Raw genomic sequence first — 19,460 nt, forward strand, 5'->3', positions numbered from 1 at the left:
ATTAACTTGGTTTAATTAAAAATGAATTACTAATGAGATTAGTGGTATACACCAATCAGCCACGACATTAAAACCACTGATAGGTGAAGTGAATAACACTGATAATCTCATTACAATCAGTTAGTTCTTGATGCATTGGAAGCAGGAAGATAGGCTTGCGTAAGAATCTCAGCAAGTGTGAGAAGGCCAAATTGTGATGGCTAGACAACTGGGTCAGAGCATCTCCAGAATAGAGGGTGAACCGGCGATGGGGTCTTGGGTGCTTAAGGCTCACTGATGTGAATGCCGATGTGGTTTGGTCCCACAGAAGACCTAGAGGAGGCACACCCCTCTCCACCATTAAACATGCCTACAATGGGCATGTGAGCATCCGAACCGGACCAGGAAGCAATGGAAGAAGGTGGCCTGGTCTGATGAATCACATTTTCTGTTACATCATGCGGACAGCTGGCTGTGTATGTGTGTCGTTTACCTGGGGAAGAGATGCACTATGGGAAGAAGGCAAGTTGGTGGAAGCAGGGTGATGCTCTGGGCAATGTTCTGCTAGGAAACTTTGGGTCCTGGCATTCATGTGGATATTACTTTGACGTGTACCACCTACCTAACATTGCTGCAGAGCATGTGCACCCCTTCGTTGCAACGGCATTTCTCAGTAGCAGTGGCCTCATTCAGCAGAATAATGCAACCCTTCCACACACATCTAATCTATGGAGGCCCCACTTCTCAACTTACAGGAGTTAAAGGATCTGCTGCTAACGTCTTGGCCAGATACCACAGGACACCTTCAGAGGTCTTGTCGAGTCCATACCTCATCAGGCCAGAGCTGTTTTAGTGTCACTAGAGGGTTCCACACAATATTAGGCACGTGGTTTTAAAGTTATGGTGATAGATGTATGTTGTTGAGTTTACATGTCTCAATAAATATTAAAAACAAACAGAAGGCTACTATAGTTTAAAAAATCCTCAGGTTAAATTTAAAGTCAGAATGTGTTATTTTGATAATAAAAAACGACATAAATTCGGTTTTTGATTTGGCTGTTGAGAGACCCCTGACCTGTTGAGCAGGGATCCATTTTCATTTCCAGGGCAGATTCCCTCCGTTGATTCTGATAAAGAAAACTTTGTTTTTCAAGCTTATGCTCATGTGGAAAAATTAAGGTGATGTTTTTGGTCGAACCGTAGAAAATCGTTGCATTTCAGCAGCTTATGCTTTCATCCAGCCTCCTTGCCGAAAGCAGTGTCAGTTCCCACAGTCTCCTACAGGGGTCGCCTCCCCTGCGACAGCCTTGCGTCTGAGTCACGTGAGAAGGCGGAAGCGTGGAGCCGCGCCGTCAGTCCTGGGGAGTCTGGCTACAGTATCGGATATATACCGTAGAAAATGATACATTTACTTTCCTCTGGTGTGATCAGTTAGTATGAGCCTTCTGAAGATCCGATCAGGATCGTAACTCGTCTGTTCCCGCATCCGAGCCGCGGAATCTGTCGGATCAGCCGTTGTTGGATCCCTTTGCTCTTGTTTGGGGATCGGCCGGATTTTTAAAGACGAGGAGCGATTTGCACCGCGGACATGTCCGTGCCCGGGAGCGCCAAGGGGGGCGTTATGGCGGAGGGCAGTGGCTTCCTGGGGGGCCGGATTCCTGTTGAGATCGATGCGATGGCGAGGCACATTAGAGACCTGGATAAAGAGCTGTTCAGGAAAATACTGAAAGGTGAGTGATCGCCGTGCACATCACCTGCAGTCTTTGTATGCTGTACGAGCGTTTTCGTCTGTCGCATTTCACCTTTTCTTCTGATCGCCGATATTTGCATCTTATTTGCTCACACGCGGGTCTTTTATGAAGGTACGTGTTTTATAAAGGCTTTAAAAAGGGTAACACTGGTAGCGTCTGTGTGCCTCCCTTCATGCACGAAAGCGAAAGTTGTATTGCTTGCATGTTGCAATCCGTTGTGCACACACTAATGTTTGTATCGAGATATTTGCAGGAATAAAAAAAACTTGCTGCTAACTTTATAGAGGCAGTCCATACAGAGGACATTTCATACCCTAAAACTGTTTATCGGTAATTGGTTTACATTGCAAAAAAGCAGGACGCCTGAAATCTGAAAGCCAGTGCAACACAAGACAAATGCATCGGATGGGTGCTGACACTTCCATCAGGTGGCACGGACTGCAGTGGCTCTGATTGCTCCTTATTCTCCTCAGCGGTAGTGAGCGCCGTGGAGGGGAAGGACTGCAGGGACCTGATGAGATCCATAGCGGAAAACAGTGACGTTCCCGAGGACCGCCTGAGCCTCATAGTGGCAGGAATGTATAGCCTGCTGAAGGAGGCGCTGAGACTTCCCACCTCTTCACTGAAGCAGGAGGTAGGTGGCCGAGGAACCCCACCACTGCCTCTCCAATGCTCCCTGGTGGCTGAAGTATCTGCAGGTGTCCTCCTGAGGTTTGCTGTGAGCTTGTTCTTCTGTAGACATTTATTTTGGAAAATCTCTGTATTTCAGGTCTTCAAAGACGATCTTCGGGAACTTAGGTAATGGTATTTTCTTTTTTTTATTACCTTTTCTAATTACATAAAGCATGGCCTATCAGTGAAGTTTTGGGGTATATTCGTCTTAAATCTGTGATTACCTGAACAAAAAACTGTCAAAGTGTAGATTTGACACTTACGGTTGAAGAGTGACCATCTCATGGTGATTTTAATGAATGGAGGTGTTTTTTTTTCTCTTAAGAACTGAGTTGTAAATATCCAGAGATGGAGTTAAAGGATCATGAAGATGATAAAGTCAAAAGGAATAAAGATTGCCGTCTGACCTCAGGCTGGGCTTGATGTTTCGCTGCTCTCTGCTTTCAGGATATCGGAGGAGTTCATTACAGATTTTGCGAGCGTTGTCTTCGGAAACAGGTTTGTATGGAAATAGCATCTGTAAATGCCAAATTTCACAGTAAACAAAGTTATTTTTGATAGCTGTTAGTAAATATTCTTTTTGACACTGTACGTGTGGGTAAATCTTGTTGGTAAATATTCTGTGTAAGCAACCACCTTAGAATAGATGTCAGTTTCTTACAGAAGTACGGGTGAAATGTCCACGAGGAGCTAGTAGATTTAACGTACCAGTGAAAACAGGCTAGTGGTCAACTTTGCCAAGACTCTGGACATGGAAGGAAAATTATCTGAGGCTTGTTTTTATTGGACTCGTTCTGGGGTGAATTCATTTATCTGGGGGCCCTAGGCTGACAACAGGATGGACGTTCACGTGTTGCCGATTTTTCTGGAGGCAGGGTGGGGCCCTGGGCTTTAGCGCAGGACAGCCTACGCATTTATTTGCCCCTGAACGTTTTTCCTTGTGAATGCTGTCGTCATACTGTGGCCCGTGTTCACGTGTGGGGGTCCAGTTCTCTTTAGTGACTGGAAGTTTCCAGAAGCAATGCGTTTCATACTCAAAGTAGGCTCTCAGCCCCACGCTTGATGTCAAACCTGTAATGCCGATTTTGGCCGTTGCTAAACGTGTCTCAGGTTTGCACCTTTGTGGGTGTACTGAAGCACTGTGAGAAGATGTTTGTGCCCCAGATATCTGGATCAAGCCACCGGCATCTAGAATGTTCTTCTGGATGACCGATGAAATTTAGTTTAGTTACTTCTATTGTCTCATTTCCAGACCTCACCTGTCGATGTTGCGTTTTATCCCCCTGCATGTGGAATGAATTAAAACTTTCCTGGGGGGAGTGAAAAGCCCCACTTTAATTTGCCCACAGTTTCAGCCAGCAGAAGAGTGTTCTGGCAGACATATGCAGTGACAAATGAGCTTTTAAATCTCTGATGGGTGGGCTTATTGCAAGCTGTCAATCACTGCTTAGTCCAACCAACTTGCAGCTATTGGTAGTGACTTGATTGACAGAACAAGAATCTAACCGCTAGGGCTCATAAGGCCACTATTTCCCCTCTCACTCTCTGTGGCTCTTGCCTTTGAATTGACTGTGGTTCACGTGCTGCATCGTTTTTAATCATTTTCCAGAGGTCTGTCTTTCCTGGCCGTCTTGAAAGAGCCCCCGCCCCCCCAATCTCCTGTAGCTGTCTACTATCCCTGGTCCTTGTCAGTAAAGTACCCAGAAGCTGTGTTTGTTCCCCCAGACGCGCGGCTCTGGAAGCTGCATACACACACCAACAACCGCGGCTGCCCAGCATCGAGGACCTCCAGTGGAGGGTGGATGTGGCCATTTCGACGAGGTAAACCTGTCCTCCTTCGCCGTGCTGTGCTGGGAACCCAAGCTGTTTCGGGCTCTGTTATTAGTTTACTAGGTACTCCAGATGTAAATTAGTTGCTAACAAAGTAACCCAAAAATCCAGAGGCACCGCGGATCTCCCTTCCTCACACTGTACCTGGACACAGCTGGTGTTCATGATGATTCTCCAGCATGTCCTTCCAGTGCTGGATCACCAGAAATTAATTGCAGTGAGACTGGAAGGGGCAAACGACTGCCTGTACCTGCTCTGAAATCTGTGGTCATGGCTGTACCTGCTTGTTGATTGTGAGTTGTACTGCATTCTTACCGACAGCTCTTTTACTCATCATACCCCCCCTCCCCCCGCCCATCTCCTTTCCCATCCCAAAAGCTCCTTAGTTCGTGCTCTCCAGCCGTCCATCTTGATGAGGATGAAGCTCTCAGATGGAAAGATCCACCAGTTTGAGGTAAAGATGCAGCTGTGCTGCTTTGAGGGTTCTAATCCCCTCACTCCCCATTACAGCACAGAGTAGGGCTGCTTGAATAAGGAAAATATCATCCAGTATGTAGGCCAGGGGTCACCAACATGGTGCCCGCGGGCACCAGGATGCCCCCAAGGACCACATAAGTCACCCGCGGACCTGTTCTAGAAATAGCACAACTCGCCAGTGAGCAGCGTCTAAAATTTAATTTTATCCTGTTGCTATTCTTCTTTAATCACATTTGCATTTATATAGATTTGAAAATGACAATATCTTTTTTAAAGAAAGCATTTAAAACATGTTTAATATATATGAAGTTTAGATAAGTTTAGGAGGGCATTTCAATCTGGTAGCCCTTCGTATGGCTCAGTACCCGTGAAGTAGCTCTCAATTTCAAAAAAGTTGGTGACCCCTGATTTAGACCAACATTATTTAACATGATTACCCTTTGACTTTGGAAATATCATGCATTTATTGAACTTGAAAAGACGCTTCTTTTTTAAAGTAGATTGTCTTGAACTTGAAATATAATTCAACTGAGAAACGAATAAAAAAGGGATTGGACACAGGTCCAAAACTGGAGTATCATTGTGAAATGAAATGTGGTACACTCTCTATATCTCGATTTGGCATTTTTAAAATTAACATCTAAAATGTAAAATGTAATCTATATAGCAGATGTGCAAAAAATGATATACAATTGATAGATCAGGGTCAGACAGTCCCTGGAGCAATTGGTTGTTAAGGGCCTCTCTCAGGGCCCCTGTAGTGACATCAGTCTGCCGACCCTGGGACTTGAACCCACAACATTCCGATCACAGGCATGGCACCCTAACCTGTTGAGCCTCACACCACCCACCTTATACCAAACTGAGTACAGAACACATTTACGGTGAACGGTGTGTTTGTGGAACCTTCTGATGATGCTGTTTGCCTTCTGATGACCTTATGTCATGTGAGCTTCAGGAAGTGAACATTGTGAAGGTATAGGCAGACAGCTAAAGATGGAGTGCGTGATTTTCAGGAGAGGCAGGACTGACTTCTGTAAACTGCTGAAAGCCCCAGCAGATAAGACAGCCTGACAGAGTGTCCCCTTTAAGAGGGGTTTTGAAGGACACTGTGTTTTTCCTCAGTGTTTTTCCTTTGTTTGACTTCACGATCATGCTACATTAAGCCATCTGCTTCCTTTTGGACCAGTCAGGAGCTGTACATACACACAAACATGCCGTTTCTAACCTGCAGGGTTGCGTTGGAAAATACAAGGGTGTATGTCAAAACCTTCAGTTGTAATAACTAAAAATGGAAAATCACGATGACAGATTTTTTTATTAGAACTGATTCACTGGACTAAAGATGCGCTTGTGACATTAATAAAATGACTGTTGTATGTGAGATTCAGCTAAATCTCATCCTTCCACCATGTATTCACGTAGAATCTGTGTCACTGATTTCTGGGTGGCCCCCAGAAATTGTGGCCCAGTTTACCAGCCATTCCAGGGGCATGTAGCTAGAGGTCTGCCACATACTGGGCCATTCCCAAATGATGCTGGTTCCAGAGCTTTTATTGGCCTACATCAGTATGATACATTGCGGCTATGTTCACTACCATGCTTTACATAGTATTTAATAGTTGCTTTTATCCAAACCCAAATGCATTTGAGAAATTAGGGTCAGCCAGTCCCTGGAGTGGTAGGGGGTTAAGGGCCTTACTGAGGGGCCCTGCAGTTGCATCACTCTACCCTGGGATTAGAACCAGCAACCTACTGATCAAAGGCATGGCATCCTAACTTGCTGAGCCACACACCATCTCTTCCCACTTTATATTGATGTTCTGATGTGCACTGCTGCGCATTGGGGGGAGATGAGTGCACGTCTCTGTCAGAGGCGCCGGTGTGGCGGTGACTGGCCAGAGTTCCACCGCAGTTCCGTGCCGCACGGCTGGTGCCGCGTCTGGCTTTTGAACGTTCGGCAAATGCTGTGTGGAAGAGTCCATAAAAAAGCAGCCTGCAGGGAATAGGCTGTTTGCTCATGTATTTCTTCACTGACACATTACCTATTTATAGAGCTCGATGTTTTCTGGTAAAGAGGTTCAGGTTAAGTAGACAGACAGACCCCGGTTCTCTTGAGAACTCGAGCAACACCTTTGAGTCACCGAACCTGTCTTTTATATCGATGACACTCTGATCTTTTTGTCTTTATTATTCATTACGTGTTTTACTATCTGTTGATCTATTTGATTCCTTGTCCCCATTGCACATTTATTACTTACTGTTATTCATTCTCAGTGCACTGCTTTGTCTTGTGCTGTCTTGCCCTGTATTACACTGCTGTTGTCCTGTTGGTCCAGCCCTGACCTCCTATACATTTAGGTTCTACCTCCTGCACATGTGATTTTGTGTTTTGACTCATGAAACCCTTTATGAGATTAATCAGGAATGCCGATGGGTCCCTTTGGCAAGGATGGTGAGGTCCTGTCTTTTCCAAATCAAAGACTGTTTTCACCTCCTCCCAGGTGCCCATTTCCAAGTTCCAAGACCTGCGCTACAATGTTGCCCTCATTCTGAAGGAAATGAACGACCTGGAGAAGAGGAGTATTCTGAAGATCCAGGACTAACCTCCCAGTGATGTTTGGCTCTGTCTGGCGGACCATGCCCCCCTTTCTTAACTAATAAATCACCATATTAGCCCTCTCATATTTAGGCAGTTTTTGGCAGAAATTAAGTCGAACTGGGCGCAAGGATGATACTGCTCCTTCTAACTAAACATAGAGCACATGTTGAGTGTGATTCGCTGATTTACAGCTGGGATCTGTGAGGCTAAAAGATGGTTACTTGCTTGAATTGAATTCAGTTTTAATTATCAACATATGTAATATTTCCTAGGCTTCATATACAGGGGGTGGTCGGTGGGGTGCAGACATCTGTAGTCGTCAGCAGAATTTTTTTTAAAGCATTTTCCTACCCCCCTTAACATAGCCTACTGGTGTTACTGCTATAGGAATCTGTGCGGTATTACATCGTCTGTTTCGTACAGGTCACTGGGGGCACTGTGCAGTTATTTTATAATATCCAGTTTGACTGGTGCCATACAGCTCCGTTGATTAAATTATGATATTCACTCTGGCAGCACTAGTAATTTAAGTGGTTTGTAATTAATTTGTAATTAAGTGATATGATGTTCAGTAAAATCTCTTCAAAGAAAACCTGTAGCCCTCTACTGTAATCGTGATAATTTTACACCTTTTATACTGTAATTTTTGAAAATCTTTTAACTAAATATACTTGACTTGAAATGATTCGTTTCTGTATTTCTTTGTCTTATCGCTGGAATGCATTACAGAGGATTCCGCTTTGTTGCTTATAGGTGCCTGGCAGACACGTTCCTATGATGGCACGCTGTGTCTAGCAGATGTTATCTGTGGGGTTAAGTCGGATTCACACGTCGTCTAGTTACGCAGTTTTTAAAGACCGGCATAACGGGCTGTACGTAATTAGCTAGTTGACGCATGACCCGGTACTAAGTCCACAATAAACCTTATCAGGTCCAGACAGGCTGGCCGCACTGGCCCACTTTCCCCAAGTTATAGGGAGGACCGGAATCCTGTCTGAAAGCGGGATTGGGACCATGACAAACACACAAGGTGACCTACATGTGGCACGGCTTGGGACGATTGAATCAAGCAGTACAACGTTTTGCACTAAAAGTCATGGCGATACCGATGCAGACCCGAACACACGACTGGGTATCGGTGTAAGTGAATGATGTAAACTCCGGGTGATGCATCGGTAGCGTAATCACGCGTCTATTGCGTTTGTGTTTAAGCTCCACGTGTGTGTACCTTCTGGGGATTTGTGTAAGAACAGCGCGTACCCTGCCTGGCAGATATTAAAGGATGCTGTGAAATATAGGCTGTCTGGCGCGGCCGCCTCGGGCCAGCCGGCGCTAGCCGATGTTTCAAACGCGTTTTGTTTTGTAACACTTTTTCTGGAGCCATCCAATGAACACAGCTACTGGTGATCACGTGACGCACTTTATGTAACCCTTATCGAGAGCTGTCCAATGAGCGCGGTCCTAGTGCTCACGTGACGCTCTTTATGTAACTCTGGCTCGGAACCGCCGAGCTATGGCTGCGCCGCGGAGACGGCCGGAGGAGAGAGGAGTGGAGCGGAGGGGGATGAAGGCGACGCGGGGCAGCGAACCGCTCTCCAGCCGGCACCCTTGAGGAACCGCTTATCGGACATGGGCACCGAGAGCACGGTCATGCTGGAGCTTGCGGCCGAAGCCTTCAGCTCCGGGAACTTCGAGCTGGCCGCAGAGATGTACGGCGGCCAGCTGCGGCTCTCCGGCGAGCCGGACAGCCAGCGGGAGATGGCGCTGAGGCGGGCGGACGCGTTGGCGCTTGGGGGCCGCCTGGCCGAAGCGTTTCAACTCTACAGGCGAGCCGCCAGGCTGGAGAGGTTGCGGCCGGCGCAGCTGGAGACACTGCTCGACTGCTTGGGCGGCATCCGGAGGACGGAGAGTGCCTGGGGACGTGCGAGGCGGAAGGCGGCGGGATGCTTCGCTTGCTCCCTGTGCCTGGGCATCCTGTCGGAGCCGGTCACGCTGCTCTGCGGACACTCATTCTGCAAGCGCTGCCTGCACAGGGAGCGGCGGCTAGCGCGCTGCGGGGAATGCGGTGACGCCTCCCGCCTGTCCGACGTGCGCGGCTACCGGGTCAACGTGGTGCTCAGCAGCCTGCTAGCCAAGTGCTTCCCGAGCCGGCAGCTGGCAGTGCGCCTACGGCACGAAGGCGATGCGCTGTACGCTGAGAGGCGGCTGGAGGCCGCCTTGGAGAAGTACGATCAAGCGATACGATTAGGTAATAGTGTGCTGCCCGGAGCCTGTCATTCTGTGAATTGACACTGTAGGGCTACCGGTTCGTTCCGGGGCCGGTGATCCGTGTAAAGTGACGCAATGGGGCCGGTTCTGTTCGGGCCGGGCACGCCGAAGGGTGTCGAGGTGCAGCTGGGCGATGGCAGTTGTTGTGTAACCCGCTATATCCGTATAATTGTGTAAGGGGTAATGAAAGTGAGGTATGTGGGTCAGTGACAGGGAAGTTCAGCAGGACCTGCTTCGGTGTGCTCCTGGTGGTACTGCCGTCCGATTATTATTAAGATTAATTTATTATTATTATTATTATTATTATTATTATTACTATTATTATTAGTATTATTATCATCGTCGTTGTGAATGTTGGTAATCGCCGGCATGTGTCCTGGACTCAGTGCAGCAATGTTTCCTGTAAACTCGAGTTAGGATGTCTATATCAATAGACTGCGCTTTCATTATCATCGAATCCATATACAGCCCGTTTGTCCCCACGTGTACCGGCAGAGCAGCGGTGCTTATTTTGACTGCTTAATCACCCATATTAATTCCCGCCCATAAATTCGATCGGCGGTCGATTCGATCGTTGTACCGTTTTGCGTGTTTTGAAATGAGCCAACCGGAATAAAGACCCAGTCAGAACGCCTCAGATGGTGAAGCAGGTGGAGGTGTGGGTGTGTAACCACTGTGTGTGTGTAAACAGCCCATGTTGTGTAACGCCTGACATGCTCGGTTGTGTAACGTGTTTTGCAGCTCCGGGGGACCACGTGCTGTTCAGTAACCGCTCACTGATAAACTCCAGTCTGAGGAACTTGCAAGCCGCACTGCGCGACGCAGAGGCAGCCTGCAGACTGCAACCTGGCTGGGCCAAGGTGACGATCCCGCGAAGATTGTAGACCTTAAGGAATAGTGTGTGGGGGAGTTCCCTCTCAGTTGTCAGTGAGCACTTTAGTGCATACTTGGTGTTTTGTAATCGAGGCTGTACGAACATTTCCCAGAAACTGTTTCAAGGCTGCAACATTTATATACTCCTTTGTGCTCCCTAGGGGCATCTCAGGAAGGCACAGGCTCTGAGCAGCTTGAGGCAGCCTGAAGAGGCACTTAGTGAATACCTTTTCTGCATCGCTCTGGAGCCGGAGAGCAAGCCGGCCAGGTCCGGAGCGCTGAAGGTGAGCATCAGCCCCACATCAGGGTGTATTTCTTGGTGCGGGTGGTGCTCCAGCCCACCCTGTCCCACCATCACTCGCTCCTGTAGAATTGGGGTTCCCAGCTTGTATTCCCCCAGGCTGAAACAGCGCCTCTGTTCCGTCCAGTTGCTGAGTGAACTGTTGGCCCCGCTGCCTGATCGGGTCCAGGAGGGGATTCCGAACTGCAGCAGCCTGCTGGCGCCCAGGACTGGGATGAAGGGGGGTGCCTTCCGGGCCTCCGGTCCCTGCACCTGCTGCGGCCTCCTGCACTCCTGCAAGGTCAGGGTCTGTGGGCGCCTCCTCTTGCCACGCTGGGAGGGGAGGGACCTGCACCTCCGCCAGGGAGGGGGTTCTGCACGTCAGCTGTTGGATATAAACGACAGCAGCGGTGTCGGAAGATTAATTTGTTACTAATGGCTCCCATTTGGACTTCTCTTTAGAACCACAAGAAGGGCTGCCCAGCTGAGGTGCCGTCCAGCGCTGGGGGTCATGGGGGTGAAAGTGGGGACCCCAGCCAGCCTGGCAGCCAGCATCCTGTTGCCCCCAGCCAGAGACTCCATCAGAAGCACAAGCGTGGCTCAGAGGAAGAGGAGGGTGTGGGGAGGCACGAGTGGCCTAGCAAACGGCAGAAGTCAGGTAAGCCTGGGGGGGCACACAGCATGAGTGACTGACTATACAGCTCTGAAAGTAGTGCAGTATTTCATACCTTAAAACAGTATTTCCCGATCCAGACGTGAGCTGTCTGTGGGTCCCCAAGGATCAGATTGGCAAACGCCGCCCTAACATATGAAACATGACGAGTGATAGAGCCGAGTACAGGGTCAGTTAGCATCTGTTTTTGAGGTCAAGGGCCAAGTGGTGATGTGATTAGTTTGCCATCCATGGGATTCTAACCTACAACCCCCCGGGTGTGGGTGTTCATATCCTAACCTGCTGTTTAGTGCATCCTCACACCGGGGTGTGAGTGGCTCAACGCCTAACCCTGTCTTTCTGTTTGCAGTAGGGGCCCTGCAAGATGCGGATGTGTCCCCCCAGGCCCCTGACCTCACCAGTGTGGCTGGCACCGTTGATGTCGCTGACCTCGAGTGCCCCTTGTGTATGAGGTATGCTTCAGTCCCACTGTGGCAATAACATTTAGTCATGGCTGTGTGTCTCCGGTCACATGACATGGCCTGCACCATATCCAGATAGCCTTTCCTGGTCAACACACTGTGGCGCATGTTCATTAAGGAAGCACTCCGGTGTTTAAATTCCAGCCGGGTGCCGAACCCAGTGATTCAGAGGCGTATTCAGAGATCATGACGCACGCTGAGTCCTCTTGTAACCTGGGTCTCCCGGGAGGCTGCTCTGGGTTCCTGTTTCTTACCTCTGAGCCCAAGGGCATAAAGAGGGAACACCGGGTTCAACAAATAAGTGACACAGGGATTTTTATTTCCCAAAGCCCCCAGTCAGTCAGCATTTCTATTCACGGGTGATTATTTTTGGGAGGTTCTTAATTCCCCCTTCGTTTCTTGGTGGTGTGGGTGAAGCATGATATACTCTTCTCTCGCACCCATATTCTAGACTTTTCTACGAACCCGTCACCACTCCATGTGGTCACACCTTCTGCCTGAAATGCCTGGAGCGATGCCTGGACCACAACTCCCAATGTCCCCTCTGTAAGGAAGACCTGTCCGAGGTGAGCTCCGCACGGCTTACGTTAGCGGCTGCCCGCTACAGACTGTGGACCTGGGTCTGAGCCCTTGACTCTTATGGTTTTTTTTCTGACATCCACAGTACTTGGCACGGAGGCAGTACTGCAAGACTGTGCTGATGGAGGGCCTCATTGCGAAATACTTGCCGGAGGAGCTGATCGACAGGCAGAGAGCCAATGAGGAGGAAATGGCTGAGCTGTCCAAGTAAGGGCCCAGCCCGACTAGCCAATCATAAGTCAGGGCCCAATCCAGTCAGCAAATCATAAGTCAGGGCCCAGGTAGCCAATATTAAGTTGTTTCAGACAGCATAGTACTGCCTTGCTTGTGTGCTCTAATAAAGCTTTCATGAGCTAACTTCCTGCAGGCCAGAGGTGCCCTCCTGAGATGTTTAAGTGAAGGGGTGTCCTGTACGAGCCGCATGCCTGAGGCGGTTGATGAAGCCAAATAACGGACACTAGGGTGTGCCCTGTTGTCTCATTACAGCTTGAACAAGAATGTGCCTATATTCGTGTGTACCATGGCCTTCCCCACGGTGCCCTGCCCCCTGCACATCTTCGAGCCCTGCTACCGGCTCATGATCCGCAGGTGCATGGAGACGGGGACCAAGCAGTTCGGCATGTGCCTCAGCGACTCCCTCAAAGGGTAAGCGGCCCCGGGGAAAGTCCCGCACACTTTGATTCTGTCTCTGTTCAAATGTAAGTTCGGTGTAGAGCTGACATCAGAGTAGATTGTATCCTGTGGCAAATGGCGAGTTTGAAAGGCATTGTGGGAAAATGGGCAGTTTAAGTGCACAGGATGGCGCTTTTTGGGTAAGTGAGTGTGCAAGTGTGTGAAAACGTGGCTTTAATCGCTCCAAATGGCCAGGTATCGGCTAAATTAACAGGTTATGTAAGAATAAGCAAGTTTCATTATTATTTGCTACTCTTTTAACTTTCCCTCCCACCTTCCAGATTTGCCGATTATGGCTGCATCCTAGAGATCCGCAGTGTGGATTTCTTCGCCGATGGGCGTTCGGTGGTGGACACGATCGGGCGGAGGAGGTTCAAGGTCGTCCAGCACCGGGAGAGAGATGGCTACAACACGGCCGACATCGAGTACCTCGAGGACAGGAAGGTGGGCGGTGCCTGCTGGCCTCGACCTCTGTGCCGGCAGGGTGCGGTGGCGATCGAGATGCCCCGCCTCAGGATGAAAGCTTTGCATATTCATGGCGAGGTTTGCCAGCTATGTGTTGCCTTGGTAACTGAGGTTTGTGTCCGGCAGGTGGAGGGAGAGGCTGAGGCCGAACTGCGGAAGCTCCACGACGCCGTCTACGACCAGGCCCTGGTCTGGGTCAACTCCCTGAAGCCGGAGCAGAAGGAGAGGATCGTGGGCCACTTCGGACTCATGCCCGAGAAGGACTCGGATCTCCAGGTAGGCCTGGCGTGTAGGGGAGTCTCCCACACTTTTTCTGTAACTGGATGTCTGTTCATGATGGGTGAAAATGTCCCTGAAGAGAGCGTGGGTAATATGCCCCACCACACACACACGTGCTCTCATCCGTAGTAACGTAACACTTGCCCAGTTCTACCCTCAGTTCTGTAAGGCACCTTGCAGGCAGTAGGGGGTGCTATAGAGAGATGAGAGGTGAAACCAGCTGTCTCACCGCTGACACCTGCTCTTCCAGGGGAGTCCCAATGGACCGTCCTGGTGCTGGTGGCTGCTAGCCGTTCTGCCGCTGGAAGGCCGCGCCCAGCTGCCTTTCCTGGCCCTCACCTCCCTGAAGGAGCGGCTGACCGGCATCCGCAGGGTCCTCCTCTTCATGTCCCGAGATCGCTCGCGATGACCCGGCAGGACGGCTGCTTCCTGCCTCCTCATCGGACCAAATCGGACAGCGTTCTGTGTGTAGCTACCATTGGCCGACCATCTATACTGTATCAGCCTATCGCTGTTTGGGAGAAGGCCTCCACATGGATTTTACTCGCTATAGACTGTGTTTTTCAACCTACGTGCTTTAAAAAGGACACACATTTTTTTAAAATCTGTTTTGTCTGTCGTTTTCTTCAGTTGAATGACTAATTCTGTGTCTGATTGCTGTGTGGCAGCCCTTAAATATGCATCATATACTCTGTGGCCCTGTGGCTGCCCATATCCCTTCCTGCAAAAGGAGGAAGTGATGTAAATGTCCCTCCCCCTCTTTCTGCTGCCACTGAAGTGTCCGCAGTTGCATGTGAAAGGCATGCAGACATTCTCGGGCCTATAGTACTGAAGCGCTTAGGAGCCGGGTTGGGCAGTGTCACCTGGCCTGAAGCCCCAGCCACTCACAAACAGAAGTGAGATCTGTTTAAAAATGTGCTTTCTCGCGATCTACGTGAACTTTTCATAAGGGAATGATGGCAAGGGCTTCAAAGGCAGGAAGAACAGTGACAGCCTCAAGTAAAGAGTAGCCGCACCCTAATGCTCGTGTGCAGATGAGGGGCCTCCGCTTTCACTTTATTATATGCCTCTGCTTTTTTTGCCAGAACCCTCCCGTTTCTTCCAGAATGTTCCGGCATATGTTATCATGGCCCTGCATTATGCTGGCATAGTTTGCGGCCATTTTGAAGTTAACTTTTAATCCCACATATCAGCATGTCTAGGGTCTCATCGCTGTGGCTGTCCTGCGTGGCCCCCATCCCCCACAGTGTGATCCACGCCACTGCTCTCCGAGGCCCAGAACCCACATTGGTTTGTTCATGCACAGTAGCCAAAAAGGGACGGACCGGGTCTCGGTGGGGCGGGTACAGGCGGGACCGGGGTTTGGTTCTGTTTGTCCAGGGAGAGCTCTTGCCCTCCCCATCAGCTGTGAATCGGCTCACTGACCCGCTGCTCTCCCTGACCTTCTGGCATCTGGCGTTCCTGATTTTCCAGTAAAACCAGAGAGCTTGCACCCCTCCCTCCCAACCCCAACTGTTTTCTTTTTTTGGAGGGGCATATATGGGCTTAGGTTTGAAGCTTCCGAAGGGGTCGTGTGGTTTTGTTTCTGTACCGCAGTGTAACACACTGACCCTGCCCTACCCTTGGTACAGACAGGGAGTTTCCCTCTAAACAGTTTGACTGTGTTTGATGCCTCTCCGGTGGCTAAATGGAGTTTGATTTCCACCAGGAACACCCTGTTCTGGTCACCGTTTCTCGCTCTGTGAATATCTTGTGCCTTAAGCTGAATTTCTTCCATGATGCTCACACCAGGCAATAACTGCAGAAAGTAGCATCTCCACAGTTCATAGGGAATGACTTTTGTCTTAATGATTTTTTTATTTTTTTTTGCTTTCAGAGATGAGACCCAATTTAACGATATAAAATGCACTTATGTCGTACGGATTATGAAACTCAATCCCTAATAGTACCATATCTATTCTGGTTCTACTTATCGTGGATGTTCTCCTTTCACCAATGGAGAGCCCAAATGTAACCTAATTTCAGTTTAAAAAAAGCAATAGTTAAACTTTTGTTAAATTGGGTCTGATGTTACATTTGCTGCAGGTTCTGTTACTGGAGTCAGAAAAGTCAGGAGTCCCAGACCCAAAAGCTGGGGAGAGCTGTGAAGGAGCTCTGGAATTTATAGGAGCACAAGCTTCTCTGCCGTCCGTCGGTCTGCTGAGCTGACCTGTGAAACCTTCTCCTGACTTTTCTGGATCCATCTGGTTATCCTGCACTAGTATCTACGTTGACCTACCTCCTTGACAGCTGAATTTCGTTCTTCCACTGAAAAATGCTTAAAAAAAAAAAAAAATTGATTTTGGGTGTTTGTATTTATACAGTAGTGACTCTAATTTCTTACTGTCATTGTTGTGTGAAGTTGCCTCTCTGTACATCTGTTTACAGCGACCTGAATGTATGTTACTTCTCTCTGTCGTTTAGCCAGTGCTGCGTTACATGCTGTACATATTACACTAAAATAAAGTGTTCGTTCTGTCGCTCCAGACTGATTTTTCATTAACTCCTCAGAACTGGACTGAGTCATACTCAAAACCAAACAGAAGAATTCAGTGGTTAAACCTTTTCCAGAACCATTAATGTTTCTGGTTAGACGCTTCAGAGTGATATACTTTTGAGAAAACAGGGTTAGACAGTCCCTGGAGCGAAGGGAGCCTGGGATTTGAACCGATGACCTTCTGATCCCATACAGTGTCTTAACCCACTGAGCCACACTACTCCTGTAACAAGTCCCAAATTCACTGTGGAAAAAATCAGACTTCGTTTTGAGATCTCTGGCTATCCAACAGGGCAGGCTGAGGATCGGGCTTGGCAGGGGAGCTGTGAAGGGGGGAGCAAACAAGTACGGGGACAGAGGGTGCAGTGGTGTGACACAGGGCCGGCCTGCTAATGTAGGTCAGGCTGAAGGCGTGTCAGCCTGCTGCTCCCACACTGCCCGCCCCAGTGGCCTACATTCTTACACCGCTGGCCTGCCTTCTTTGGAAGACTCCAGCGATCTTGATCCCCATGTGTCCCTGACCCCGGGGGTGGGGGGTGGTTTCATAACACTTATGTAAGGAGGGCGAATTCGGACGTTGCATAAAGTTCCAAAGTGGGCTAGCCTCCACCGGTGTATCGAATGAGCATCCAAGAGGTGACTTACAAAAGGCAGCCCCCCCCCCTGTGGCTTTCACTGCTCTGTCCCAGTCAGCATGTTTTTCATCAAATGAGGCACTGGTGTCCTCTGCAGTGGACATGGGACTGAAGTCCTCTCGGTGACCTCAGAGCCGCTGGGCTGCTTCCGAGATGCTGAGTTCAGCACCTCTTCTGGAAGAGTGGTTCACGGCGCAGACGGGGGGGAGGTGAGTGTGTGTGTGGGGGGTCTGCCACCTGTGCCGCGCGGCAATTTAAGCACCAACTTTATTATTGATGCAACAGGCAGCCCTGGGGCCCGGGTTGCCACCAGCAGAGGCTGGCTCCCCTCAGCATCTGCCTGAAATCATATCATGTAACAGCTCCTGGGCCAGTCGCCCCACCCACACAGAACATCTCTCATTCCTCCAGCCAAGCAGGGTTGCATAACCACAAAGATAAGGTCACTAGAGGCGGGGGTTGCCATGGAGACCTGGCAGATACACCTACTCCGCCAGTATGAAAACGTAACACGCTAGCATAAGTAGGCCAGAGCAGTGCATTTTGGGAGGTGGTTACCTAACTCACCCAGAAACGGCAGGAGCGATGTGCTAACAGGCCGCGCAGCACGAGGACCCCGCAGAGAGGCGTCTCCCCGCTGCCTGCCTCCACATCCCTGCTAACCTTCAAGCTGATGCTATAAATAGACCTTGTTTTTTTTTAGGGGTCTGAGCAGGGTGTGGGGGGGACACTTTGTGGGAGATGAATTGGAGCAGGTCAAGAGCATTCCTCATGTTGTGTAGTATGGTTGAAATGCAGGAAATGCCATCCCTATTACACGAAACGCATTCCCCCGGCCAGAGGCAGCCACTGCTGGCACCTTCTTGCTGGTCTCAGATATATTTCCTGTGCTGCGTGATGCACATTCCCACCCAATAAAAATCAACTTGCATTTCCATTAATAGGAGATTCTACCCCATCCCTCATCTCATGGCTACTATAGGACAGCTTTTTACTAGTTAGGCAAGGGCTTGATTGGTCAATTTGCTTTTGGCTGCTTATTAAAAGCTTTTGGTGCAGGAAACAGCTTGTTTTGTAAGAACAGAAATTATTAAAGACATGCTGCCACAGAGGCCAATGGGAATCTTTACATCATGCTCCTAAGGGATTAAATGTCAGCTTACTGTGAAAACAGCAGAGATGCTCCCCCTGCAAAAACTAAATAAGTGATGGGTGTGAGCGACCTGTGGAGACAGGTGGTAAAACACTGTGAAACAGGAAAAAGATGCTCCAGATGGAGTGTGACTGAAGATCTGGACTTGAGCTTACAGATTGTGGATCCCAAATCCCAGATGCAGTGTTTGTCAACCATGGACCCAGCTCTAGTGAAGTTCTGCTCTAATCAGTTAACCAAACAAGTAACAGTCTAGCTGCCTTTACATAATTATCTGTAAATGCACCATGTTGGGTAGGGCTGTGTGGAGATTAAGGAAGTTTATTTACAGGTATGTTAATAGTTATCCGCAATACTGCCTTAACAGGTTTATCAAGCGATGAGCTGATATGAGTAATGAGTACCCCTGTCTGATGTCGTCTTTACCACCACTAAAACCACACATTTGTATAGGGCCCTACAGGGCTTGGGGGCCCCCTGATGGCCACAAACAGTCACTACACTAAGGCAGGGGGCCCCAGAAATGACTTTTTGAGTGGGGTCTCACATGAAACCAACCTGTGCCTTACTGTACATACAGGGATAGATGTCCAGGAGGAGACTGGGAGCTGTGATCTATAAACCGCCACACTTGTTATACCGTAATAACATCTACGGCAGTGCCGAACCGAGCCGCGGGCACGCATCCTTCGTCGACGGATATCATTTATTTATGTAACTGTGCCCCCTCGACGCGCTCGCGGACACCTCATTTAGCAGGCGCGGGCAGGCCAGCGCGTGAGTCACGCGGTTGCGTAACCCGGAGCGCGTTCCCGGCACGGAGCGCTCACCCGTCTCCCGGGACGCGCGGATGGGCTTAGGACGCGCCCCCATCGGGCTGCAGTATTTACAGGTGCGCGGCGTCACTCTGATGTCCCTCCCTGGGAGGCGGCGGGCTGTCAGACGGTAATGCGGAGCTGGCACTCGCTGTTCCTTCCTGTTTGAAGGACACGCAGTACTTCACCGAGAGGGAGCAACGGTGTGTTTTTACCTTCGTTACGGGTCACTCTTAAACCGGCCATTTAAGAGGTCACTGTGACCCATATATTCAAGTTTTTCTTCCAACCTGTTTTCTGATCGTAGGTAATTTTCACATAATTACAGTTACTTAAACATTTTCAAACTTCAGTGATAAATGGGAGCACGGGCGTCGCTAGAGCTGTCTTGGGGGGCGCCAAAATAAATGTACGTTGATTAGTTTAGTGTATTCTCATTCGTTTTTATTAAGCTTTTTCC

The 19,460-nt window shown here is 49.3% G+C and overlaps 2 protein-coding genes across 2 annotated transcripts; both read left to right on the forward strand.

The window, feature by feature from the left end:
* The first annotated feature begins 1,278 nt into the window (after positions 1–1,278).
* Positions 1,279–7,996, forward strand: commd5 (COMM domain containing 5). Its single transcript, XM_023819915.2, has 7 exons — positions 1,279–1,709; positions 2,204–2,364; positions 2,500–2,528; positions 2,850–2,900; positions 4,128–4,223; positions 4,611–4,686; positions 7,214–7,996. The coding sequence occupies exons 1-7, from the start codon at positions 1,568–1,570 to the stop codon at positions 7,313–7,315; spliced, it is 657 nt and encodes a 218-aa protein (XP_023675683.1). The 5' UTR covers positions 1,279–1,567; the 3' UTR covers positions 7,316–7,996.
* Positions 7,997–8,791: 795 nt separating this feature from the next.
* LOC111848133 (LON peptidase N-terminal domain and RING finger protein 3) lies at positions 8,792–16,380 on the forward strand. The gene is made up of 12 exons (XM_023819911.2): positions 8,792–9,559; positions 10,321–10,439; positions 10,614–10,736; positions 10,881–11,033; positions 11,195–11,390; positions 11,755–11,857; positions 12,318–12,432; positions 12,531–12,652; positions 12,932–13,090; positions 13,399–13,561; positions 13,709–13,858; positions 14,112–16,380. Exons 1-12 carry the CDS (start codon positions 8,941–8,943, stop codon positions 14,268–14,270), a joined length of 2,181 nt encoding a protein of 726 aa, XP_023675679.1. The 5' UTR covers positions 8,792–8,940; the 3' UTR covers positions 14,271–16,380.
* The last annotated feature ends 3,080 nt before the right edge of the window (positions 16,381–19,460 follow it).

Source organism: Paramormyrops kingsleyae, chromosome 10 (assembly GCF_048594095.1).
Source record: "Paramormyrops kingsleyae isolate MSU_618 chromosome 10, PKINGS_0.4, whole genome shotgun sequence".
In the NCBI taxonomy this organism is placed as follows: domain Eukaryota; kingdom Metazoa; phylum Chordata; class Actinopteri; order Osteoglossiformes; family Mormyridae; genus Paramormyrops; species Paramormyrops kingsleyae.

Bases quoted from the DNA above. Each gene is read 5' to 3' on its own strand.
- commd5 (XM_023819915.2), top strand. From the start codon at position 1,568: ATGTCCGTGCCCGGGAGCGCCAAGGGGGGCGTTATGGCGGAGGGCAGT. The intron at 2,529-2,849 runs GTAATGGTATTT...CTCTGCTTTCAG, and splicing joins GACGATCTTCGGGAACTTAG to GATATCGGAGGAGTTCATTA. The intron at 4,687-7,213 runs GTAAAGATGCAG...ACCTCCTCCCAG, and splicing joins GAAAGATCCACCAGTTTGAG to GTGCCCATTTCCAAGTTCCA.
- LOC111848133 (XM_023819911.2), top strand. From the start codon at position 8,941: ATGGGCACCGAGAGCACGGTCATGCTGGAGCTTGCGGCCGAAGCCTTC. The intron at 9,560-10,320 runs GTAATAGTGTGC...CGTGTTTTGCAG, and splicing joins CGATCAAGCGATACGATTAG to CTCCGGGGGACCACGTGCTG. The intron at 12,653-12,931 runs GTAAGGGCCCAG...GTCTCATTACAG, and splicing joins GAAATGGCTGAGCTGTCCAA to CTTGAACAAGAATGTGCCTA.